The 11,518-nt window shown below is 32.2% G+C and overlaps 1 protein-coding gene across 1 annotated transcript; it reads right to left on the minus strand.

Annotated features, from left to right (window-relative positions):
• Window positions 1–6,045: 6,045 nt before the first annotated feature.
• LOC131618348 (DEAD-box ATP-dependent RNA helicase 10-like) lies at window positions 6,046–11,182 on the minus strand. The gene is made up of 13 exons (XM_058889592.1): window positions 11,031–11,182; window positions 10,773–10,922; window positions 9,809–9,944; window positions 9,614–9,683; window positions 9,388–9,450; window positions 9,099–9,173; window positions 8,625–8,744; window positions 7,512–7,553; window positions 7,298–7,372; window positions 7,047–7,193; window positions 6,709–6,955; window positions 6,538–6,626; window positions 6,046–6,382 (listed from the first exon to the last, which is right to left on the minus strand). Exons 2-13 carry the CDS (start codon window positions 10,906–10,908, stop codon window positions 6,254–6,256), a joined length of 1,329 nt encoding a protein of 442 aa, XP_058745575.1. The 5' UTR covers window positions 10,909–10,922; window positions 11,031–11,182; the 3' UTR covers window positions 6,046–6,253.
• Between the last annotated feature and the right edge of the window lie 336 nt (window positions 11,183–11,518).

An 11,518-nucleotide genomic window follows, 5' to 3' on the forward strand; every position in this document is an offset into this window, starting at 1 on the left:
ATTAACGAGGGAACCAAATTTGATTGGAGAACAAAGGTTGTAGATTGTAACGGCAGACTCGAGTTTCTGGTACATTGGGAGAGGGGTCAGTCCTCAAAATTAGCACTTCAACGCTTAAGTCAGTATGAGAGTAAGATGAGAGAATGAAGTTTTAATTTAAATCATACATTAAAAATGATGTGCTTCATCCTTATATTAGAGCGTTTATAACAGTTTGCTAATTTTTAGATGTGGGAAATGGTGGTCCATTGGATGGATCTTGGACATATATCACATGCACTCTAACCTAGGATAGCACATTTGCTCTACGAGTGACGCAATGGATCATTGTATTCTTTATGAAGCATTTATTGGGCCTTCTGACAGGCTCAAAATAGTTTCCCCCGAGATCTGTAGGGTGAGGGTTTTGTTGTGTTTGTCTTTTGATGTCGGTCATAGCCCAACATAAATGGAAAGTCTATATATGGCATTATTGTCATTGGAAACTCGCAACTTAAATGCGCCTAATGCTTTAGATATCTTTTCATATGCTTTACTATGAGGAACTTCAGAAACTTGAGTACTTAAGTGTTTTTCTGAGGCAATCTGGATCGTTGATAGCGCATGTCATCTTTCTTTTGGTAAGACATTGCATAATCTTTATGGAATCAGTTATGCATTTTCTTGGGGTGTTACCTTTGGTCTTTTGGTCATATGTATTTCTGTAACATACTATTTTCTTGACTGATGGAAGTGGTGTCCACTATGTATTAAAAAGCAAAATAGGATACTTATGTCTCTTGGGTAGATCCTGCAATTTCGATAACTATTTTTATCTTTGCCCATGAAGGTAATCTCTTTAGATATTTTATGAACAAAACCCATTTTTAGAGAGAGAAACAAGAAAGATACATTATGAAAGTTCAGAAGTGAAGAATCGAAGCTGGATAACGCATCAAGAGTCGAGGAATAAACCTCGATGCTTGTTCATCTTCTCACCTTTCGTGTGAATCAAGCTACCTTGTCTATGGATAGATAAACTCTTTGTGTCCAGATTGGATGTAGTCGATCTTGATCGTATGTATTTCTTTTAATTCTTGTTTTGTGTACTAGTTATTAATCAATATAGATGTTAATCTTTGCTTTAATATTATTTCTTTGGTTTGATTTACTAGTGACAAATATATATCAAATCTTGATCTAAGATCATCATCTATCAAAGTCCAGACTCTAGACATAGATTTGGAGTTTGATATTAACTTGTATCAAGTCTTAGAGCTGAATGTGTTATTTAATTAGTCGAGAGATCATCGATTAAACAATACAATAAAGTATCACAATATCGGTTAACATAAACGGTATTGAAGAGTGATACATGATTATATCAGTTAATAAAATAAGTTCACATGCTTAATTAATATAATACATAGAGATAGGTTGATGAAATCTAATCCCGACATGTTTCTTTAATCGTTACATTTCCAAACCCTTACCGTTTTTGCATGAAATTTAATAAGTTACTTTTTCACAATTGAAACCCTTATAAAATGTACCTTAAAACTAATAGTAATTGTGAAACAACGGTGATATCTCACTAATCCATGTGAAGAAGATATAAAATAATCTACCCACCTTGAATACATTTCATCAACAGTCGGTACCTTGAAATTCGTAGGGCTTAAATACACCTCCTAGACTTCAGGGAATCAACCACCCATTCCTGTGAAGATTGTAATATTCTATGGAAACTTGGTTCGTTCAATTAAAGATCCATGAGGGCTATAACTATTTGAGTACCACAATACTAAATAAATGAATCAATAACACAGAGAGAAACACCCATATACAGTATATTCTTACCTTACATAATCTATCTCTCAATACCACCATAACCTTAAAGTCTCTGACAATCATTGTCCATTAGAGGTTGTCACGCTTATTGTACATTTATCTACAACATGTTCATAAATTAAACTAACCTTATTAGATGATTCTCTCTGATTTCCAAGATGAAGACTCAAGTTACCTCTTCTCTTTGTGAACTTATCCAGTGTATTTTGTAAATCCTTGTTTTCACATTTTAAAATATTTCATTGATTTGACTTGATAGATTAATCTAATAATTTGTGGTAAGGGGTAGAGATTTCAGTTAAAAAAGTTTGACTTTCTTTAAGATTTTCTATTTCTTTCAAGAGGTTTTAATTTTCAAATTTGGGGGAAGAAATAGTGTTTTTAGAAGTGGAGACAAGATGTTTTAACTTACTTGTTTCTTAATTTAACTTCTTGCAAATTCATAATAAATAATGATAAGAGAAATGTGAAGTTACTTCATCTTCTTCATTATCTACCATGAGACAAATGTTATCTTCTTCATTATTTGAAGATTTTATGTCATAGCCACCCCAGGAGATATAGGTCTTTTTTGCTTCTTTTTTAGGTTTCTTGAACTTTTTTTTGTTCTAGTTTCTTTTCTGGTTCCAAGAGAATTTATGTTTTATTTATGCCCTTTCTTTCTGCATTGAAAGCATGTATGATGGAATTACCTTCCTTCATTATTGTGTTTATCTTGTTGCTTTTGAAATTCTTAAGTTTGTTTCTCGGGCCTTAGAGATTCCTTAAATTTTCTAAACATGAAGAACATGTCTTCATCACTTCAACTCTTGTAGGCTTCATCTTCTGACTCTATGTTGACTCTATGTTTTTTACAATTGTAACTTTTAAAGTAAGACTTTTCTTCTTTTTCTTCTTAGGGATGGAAATAGGTCAGGCCAATAACAGAGGTATAAAACCTAGCCTAGATAGGTCCAGGCCAGGCCAAACATTTTTTAAAATAGAAAAAGCTCAGGCTTTTTATAAGCCTATTTAGTTAAAAGGTTAGGTCACAGGCTGAAAAAAACCTTTAAAGCATATAGCCTATTTAAATAAATATGAATAATTGTATTATTATTATTATATGGTGTTTGGTTTTAAATTAAAATACAAAAATAAAGTTTAGTAGTCTAGAAGGACTTATGAAAATAAGAAGAAAAAAAACTTCTTGAATAATGTCATAAGTTGTTTTCATAAGTTCTCTCAAATAAAAAAATATCACAAAACATATTTTAATTTTTTAGCCTATTTTAACACTAGTTGAATTGCTTATTTGAAAATGTTTAATAAAATAGACTTTTATGTAGGCTAATAGACCAATCAGACCTTCGAAAATGCCAAACTCATGCCTAAAAACAAGCCTTTGATAGGCCACGAGTCAGACTTAGGTTTTGAAATTTTTAGCAGATCAGGCTCAGGCTTAGCAAAGCCTAGCTCGGCCCAGCCTATTTCTATCCCTATTCTTCTTCTTCTTCTTCTTCTTCTTCTTCTTCTTCTTCTTGTCACCCTCATCATCATCTACAAGTTTTTTTAGCTCCATCTCATGTTCCTTCAATTTACCAAAAAGAATATCCTAGTTCATGGATGACAAATCCATATATTCAAAGATCACAGTGACTTTTGGTTGCCAACTAGGATTTAAGCATCTAAGGACTTTTACAACCAATTACTCATTTCGAAAAACTTTTCCAAGAGTTATCATGTGATGTGATTAACAATGCGGATAAAGTATTTCTGCATATGATAAATACTTTTCTCATGTTTCATTCTGAAGAGTACATATTCATGAGTTAATGTGTTCATCCTTAACCTTTTTTGCCTTGGTTGTACCTTAATGTCATTTATTATGTTTTTTTGTCTATTATCTTCATCCAAAGATTTAAGTTTCAATCACAAACACTTTTCTTAGGACTTTTCTGCACGAATTGTCTTTGAGATTTTTTCGAGTTTAATCTCTTAAGTGAACCAAACTCGTAATTGTTTACTAAAAACACTGGTAAACATACACTTCCTTTCTTTCACAACCTTGAAGCTTCAAGATTCCTTGCTTGATTCGTCATTGGTTCACCACTTCAGCTTGGACTTGATTATTTTAGCGTATCAGGTTTAATATGGTTTCTTTATAGACTCCATCATCAAAGTTTGTTTGAACAGAGAGCATCAAAGACTTCACCGAACGTCGTTTGACCTCAGGTTCTTTCCTTATTGAATTTGATTTTACATCTTAATCTCTCAGAAGCATCTTAACATGACATCTTGATCACCGCTTCTTCTTGACAGATGAAGACTTCTGCATCATGTCGTTTGACATATAGTGTTGTCATCATCAAAACCATCGTGAACATTTGACAATCGTAAATAATTGTACCTACAAGCACATATATCCAGAGTAACGAGGGTCAATTCTACCTATATTTTTGGTAACATCTCAAAGATCCAGGTAAGGCTTTAGAGATAAAATACACTAGGCTCTGAACAAATTTTGTCTCTTTTATGGTTCGGTTTAATTTATTTTAATTCGATTTAGTTTAGTTTGGTTGATCGGTTTAAAAAATGAAAATATCGAGCATGGAAAATTTATTTTAAAAAAATGATAGATTAAAAAATATAGCATAAAATAGCATGAATTTTTCAAAAATTATTAGCCTTTCAAACAAATTTTTCATGCTTGATATTTTCAAACAAGTTGTAATTAAATTAAACAAATTCATTTAATAAATCCATACGACATAATCATGATCTGACTCCATCAAATACTAATACATTCACCCTCAAATTAAACAAATTCATAGAACATGCTTAAAATGAAGATAACTCACCATTAAATACTAATGAATTCATATTGCATACTGTAAATTAGGGGTGTACATGGGTCGATTTGGATTGGGTTTGGCCAATCCCAAGACCCAACCCATATTGGACACTCCGGTTTGGGTGTTGTAAATTAACCACCCGTTACATCAATGGGTCGGTTTGGGCAAACCCACTAATTTTTGGGTTGGATTGGGTTGGGTAGTGGGTTGTCCAAATATTTTTTTTTCGCTTATTAACAATTAAGTACTAAATGATGAGTCGTCATATTTTTTTTCATATAAAATTTATATGTTCTTAAATAAATTAGATAATATATTTTTACTATCTTTTAGCATTATATAATAATAAATGATAATATCAACTAATAAAAATTATCATAAAATACTAGCAACAAATTAAAGTTGCATGACATAAAATTGTATTACCATTAAAATAACCAAAAAGTGAAACATTCAAAGTTAGTTAATGTCATGGTTCACTAAAATAGTAAATATTTAGAGACTAAAATTACAACTTCTAAGTTAATATTCATCAAAATTATTAAAATTGTAATAATAAATATTTGATTAGTGGGCCAATGGGTCTTTTGGGTTTGGGTTGGGTTTTACCCGAAACCCAAATTTTTTAATGGGTTTTTTAGTTTTGAAACCCATATCCACCCAATTACCCGACCCAACTCACTTTTATGGATTTTTTTGGGTGGGTTTGACCGGGTTTTGTGGGTTGACCCAACCCACGTACACCCCTACTGTAAATGATAATAGTTCACCATAAAATACAAATAAAAGTACCATAAAATTAAGTTTGATTCATCATCAAATTACACATACAATTACGATAAAATTTTAATTCATTTTCAAAGATCGAAAGAGAGAATACTAATAAAAAAATTATTAAATGGAGCAACACATGCATGTTGTGTTTTGTTGGAACAACTACTCATGGAACGCAAGAATGAAATAATTATACACATCCGACCACTTCATTGATTCTGTGGTTATAAAAAAGGATTATCCATAATTGAATCTAACTAATTTAATTTTCGATGATTCAATTTTTGAACTGAACCAAACTATATTAATTTTTTTTTTTTCGGTTTGGTTTAGTTCGAATCTTCAATTTATTCAATTTTGTATAACCTGCTTAGACCCTAACTATTATCTTTGGATGAGTTTGTTGCTTTTTTAAATTTCATCTATTTATGTTTTTATTTGTTTAGTTTTAACAATTTTAGGATCGTATATTTTAATAAGTTGATAAACAAAAATTATGTAATTTGAAACAAAATTTCGACTACGGTACTTTATTATTGTAATTTAAATGCATAAAATCAGATATATTTAATTGGAGAAATTTTGTTTAATACATATAAAAACAATAAAGTTGATTAATCACTAGTCATTTAAAAAGTGTATTCATGTGGCAAGATTGAATATTTATCTTGTTTTTTATAGTACAATTTTAACACTAGGGACCATTTTTGTTAACCACCCTTTATGAGGGACTAAATTACCTATTAAAAATTAACAAGGACTAAACTTAAAATGTCCCAATTTTATAAAGTCCAAAAATATATTTAACTATTAATTTATCATCTTCTCAACTTCTTGAAAGAATTTTTATTTTTGACACCCAAGTATTTGTCAAAGTCGTCCTCATCCTCTTCACTAAAATCTCCTTCACTCCTCCGTTTCTTCTTCTCGCTGGATTCCTTCATTTCCTACACAAATCAAAATACAAACAATTAAGTATATAGAAAATTAATAACTAAATCACATAAGAATAGAATTGTTTCAAATCCTTCATAATCTACTAAGAAATTGACAGAAAGAATAAAAGTAGCTTAAAACACAAGGTAAATGCAAAAAAGTTCACCTTGTCTGCTGATCTTTTGGCCTCACTAACGCGCTCTTTCAAAAACAAAACTTCCGCTTCCTCTGCAGGATACTCTGGTAGCTTCTTGCCTGAAAAACAAACTTGTTTAGTTGTATTAGATTCGCTCCTTAAAATGTTAAGGCAAAGGCAAAGAGGATAGACTCCTCTCACCTATAAACTTCTCTATCTTCATGTACGATGCCACTTCGTATTGGTTCACAAGGGAAATGGCAAATCCAGACCGCCCTGCACGAGCGGTTCTTCCCACACGATGTACATAAACTTTGCTTTTGGGAATACTATAGTTAATCACCATATCTACCGCTGGAATATCAAGTCCCCTACTGGCTACGTCAGAACAAACGAGAATATTGCACTCCCTAGACTTGAATTTCTCCAAGGCTTCAAGTCTCTTCGGCTGTAAAAAAAAAATAAAAATTAGGCATAAACCGTGGCAGTTTAGAGCAAATGACAATTTATAATAAATGAGTTGTGGTATATATGTATACCTGACTCACATGACCGTTAATTGAGATTGCTTTCAAACCAAGATTTTTAAGAATCAAAGCCAGAAGCCATGTTGTCTCACATTTCTCGGCGAATACCATTGATGTACTTCCAGCCATTTCAGTGAGAATGTATACAAGGTAGCAATCCTATGAATGAAAACAATCATATAAGATAATAGTTTCACTTCAAAGTGCAATTGATAGTCCAAATATTTGAGATACAATATTTTTGGACAAGGAAGAAGAAAAACCTTATGTTTTGCCGGCACAAGGAGATACTGCTGCTTCAGTGTGTCCACAGTAGAATATTTGGATGATACTTCAATCTAAAAAGAATAAAAAATTATGAATAACAACACCTGTGTACATAATAGAAAAATACAGCTCCTTCCCCTGAAATCAGAGGAGAGTAATTTTCCTTATGCATAATAAGTATAAAGATATTTGTAAATCTTATGGTTGTACCTTCACAGGCTTCCTTAAGCAAGCCTTTTGGAGCTTCTGGACCTGAAATAGCGAGAGTGCATATTTCTCTATTATTACAACTGTAACTTGTAAGTTTACAAATGAATAAGTTACACAATCGCTAACAGAGTAAACAATAGATAGATAGATAGCCAAACAAAGCTCTAATCTTGTAACTACCTTGAGGTGTAAGTAGCCAAACAAGGTCTTAGCCTTGTAACTAACTGTGCTGAGTCAGCGCAGCCCCTAATTAAATTAGTATCAGTTGAAAACAGGTATAAATACTTGTTTCTAGTTCTATTGTAAACTGAATACACATTACAGAAAAAATTCAACAGACTTTTTTTTACTTTCTCTCCGTATTCTCATTTAATAATGCATCATAAGATCCATCAGAGAAAATTTGTCATTTAAAATGATATTGCCTCTGTTTTTATTTAAGTTGTTTTGCAGGGAAAATTTGTATCGAATTATAAGTCGTTTTTCAATTCTTTAGATTTATTTTTTCCATATCATTAATGAAGGACAATTTTGTAAAATCCTTCATAATTTCTCTTTTTCATACGATAATAATTATATTTCTTAATACGAGTGAAAATGTCATAACGACTGATAGTAAAAAATGGAGGGAGTAAACAAGATTTGACCTAGAGTAATATGATTAGATAGTTTGAAGAAATCAAAGAGAAAGGAAAGGAAAACATTGAATCAGAGAGAAAAACGATAATCCCGTTTGTTATTGTTAGGTGAATATGAAAGAAAAAGATTGATTGATTTAGTACATGAATATTCACAGAATGAGAGCTTCAGAGGCTTTGTCAGATTCTGTTATGACAGCAATTGTAACAAACAACAATTGTTATAACCAACTATGCAGCTACGCATACACGTTAACTATTATACAGCTATACAAAAGTTGTTAACTTGAATAATGTTAGATGCTAAAAATCTTCCCAAAAAGGGCTCATGTAATAGGTTCCATATCTCATAATGTTTAAAGAAAATGGTTTCATTTGAATATTAAGATATCACATCCGGTAAATGCAAAGGGAAAAAGGGTTAACAATAAATATTCTATTAAGTTCCCCATAACTAATAAACCTACATATTTACCTTCTTTGTCATCGTGGCTGAAAAAAGAAATGTTCTCCGCTCACGAGGAATAAATTCTAAGAATTCAGTAAGCGTTTTCTCAAAGTCCTCATCCAACAGTCTGTCTGCCTCATCTAAGACCTGCTCAAAATGCAGAACAATCAAACAAGGCCACCTAACACCAGATACATAGAAAAGTGGACTAGAATATGATATGGTAGAAAAGTACATAATATTACTTAAATATTTTATTTTGTAAAGTTGCAAATAGGTCCAAGATGCAACTATGTATGAAACACGACACCTTACATCTATATGGCATGTTTGAAAAAGACATTGTGTAAAGCATTGTACAAAGCAAACACAAATTTATCAACATCTCCTTATGATGCAGAAAATAATGTCAATATATATGAACATTAAATTTGGTTCCTGCTAGAATTCAATATGAAAAATAAAACTCAAGCTTAAATCAAAATATCGTAGAAATCATACCAAGTATTTCAGTTTATCAAGAGAAAATCCTTTGGTGTTTTTTAGGTGATCCAAGACTCGTCCAGGTGTCCCGACCTTCAAGAGTAAAACATCATCAAAATACTAAAAGTAGCACTAATAAAATTAGAAGACTAAAAGTAGCACTAAATCAAAACACAGGAAAAACAAAACACAGGACTGATAAAATTAGAAGACTAAAAGTAGCACTAAATCAAAATACAATCTTAATTTTATACTCGTAGAAAAAACAAATGAAATCAAGCATGCCTACAGAAACAATAACACTTACAATAATATGAGGTCGCTTTGCAATCTCGATGGCCTGTCTTACCATGTCAATCTGTCCAACAAGCTATAGAAAAAGGAAAAGATACCAATCAAAATAGATTATTTAGTAATGCATGTCGATAACCACCATATGATTGGGCAAAACAACAAAACAAACATGTAATGAACTAAATAACATGAAATTCATGCATAACAAATTATGCAAGAAAAAAGCATTAGAATCTCACCACAGCACACTTGACACCTACTTCAGAACCTAGAGCTTGAAATTGTTCAGCAATTTGAAAAGCAAGCTCCCTAGATTACGAAAAAAGGTTGGAAGAGAAGAAATACACTAGTTAAATATCAGTGAGAATAATTACATCATATAAATCTGAATTATATGAATATTAAATCCATGATCGGGTATCTAATTATCAAACCTTGTGGGAGACATTACACAAGCAAAGAAATTGTTCCGGAGAGAATATGGTGATTCTAAGAGTGCATGTAATATAGGAAGAACAAAAGCTCCAGTTTTACCAGAACCCGTTTGGGAAATTCCAATCACATCTTTCCCTAATAAACACAAAATATAAATAGCCAGAAAGTTAATATAGATTAACTATCATTAAAACTGCCACCCTCAAGAACTAAAGATGGGGAAAATATAAAGGTTGAAATAGAACACCGTTGAACACAATAATGCGATGAAATTGAAAATATAAAAACTAAAATACTCATGTATAAAATTCCGGGTTCAAAATCAGATTACTATAACTATAATCTCCGATTGCATCAAAATTACAAAAACATCTCTCAATGTTTCTTCTATTTGTAACTAAAGACCAAAGTGACAAACTAATAATATATTTGAGGACTGAAGACAGGCCCAATGATGAAGCAACGAGTTATTGAACGCGGAAAAGGTATACTCTTTCTCTCCGTAGAGCAGGCAATCCCTCACACGAATGCCTTGCTAACCGCCCAGCTCAATCCAACGGTTGACCGCATCCCACACCGCTCCACGGCGCGTGTGCAATTATCCACCATTTCTCCTATTTAAAGACGAAAGTACACCACTTGACAAATATTCAAATCTTTTCTCATTCAAACACCACTTTTTCAATCTCACACTGACTTGAGCGTTGGAGTGTTAACCTTACAACTTACAAGTCAGTCCCCTCTCACTAGAAGCTCGTAACAAACTCTTAATTCATATTTTCCAATTAACTCTAGTTCCAGCACGGAACAATGACCAAATTAACTAATAACTAACGATAGAACGAAAATGACTAACTAGAGACCAATTCTAGGACGCTACTATAATTTTAATACAAGTAGAAACTATGGTGTCAATGCCACACATATTTAAATATCAATATAGAAGCAAAGATTACATCTAACCTTGTAGAGCTTGAGGAATTGCTTCTATTTGAATCTTAAGCGGATTCTTCCAACCCAGCTTTTCACAAGCTTCCACCAATGACTCATTCAAGCCCAAATCCTTAAATGATTCAATTTCTTTATTCTCTTCCTCCATTCTCAGTTTCTAACCTATGAATGAATCAATTTCAATGTAAAATTAACAAATGACTTGTATACGGTAAAAGTAATGAAAGCACCAAAAGCAGTTGAACAATGGAGTGAGATGCTTTTTCATACCTACTGAACCGTAACCGTGTATTAAAAGCTGAACTTTCAAACTGTTTCGCGGCGGCGAACGACCGATTCCGGCAGCGGGTTTCTCCCGTGTAGTTCAGTGCAAACAACTTCCAAACGGACCAACGTTGTTTTAGGGTTTTAATTTATAGTTTTGTTTTAAGCCTATGCTTTAAGGAAATGGGTCGGGTCGGGTCGAGTTGGGTCGCGTAAATATATAGCCGTAGAACAATTATAGTTGGTCATTCAGGGGTTGTTTCGGAATTGACTTTTTTAAAGGGAAAATTTTTGAAGGTTTGCGTCTATATTTAAAAATATATTTGATATTTTTAAAAAGTAAAAAAAATAATATACTACGTATTTTTTTTAATTTTTAAAAAATATCACATATTTTTAGATATAGATGCAACCCTCTAAAGTAGCGGGTGTTCGCGATGCGATTTAGGCGGTTTGGTTTGGTTCGGTTGACTTTTAGTAATAAAACTGAACTA

This window comes from Vicia villosa, linkage group LG7 (assembly GCF_029867415.1).
Source record: "Vicia villosa cultivar HV-30 ecotype Madison, WI linkage group LG7, Vvil1.0, whole genome shotgun sequence".
Classification (NCBI taxonomy): domain Eukaryota; kingdom Viridiplantae; phylum Streptophyta; class Magnoliopsida; order Fabales; family Fabaceae; genus Vicia; species Vicia villosa.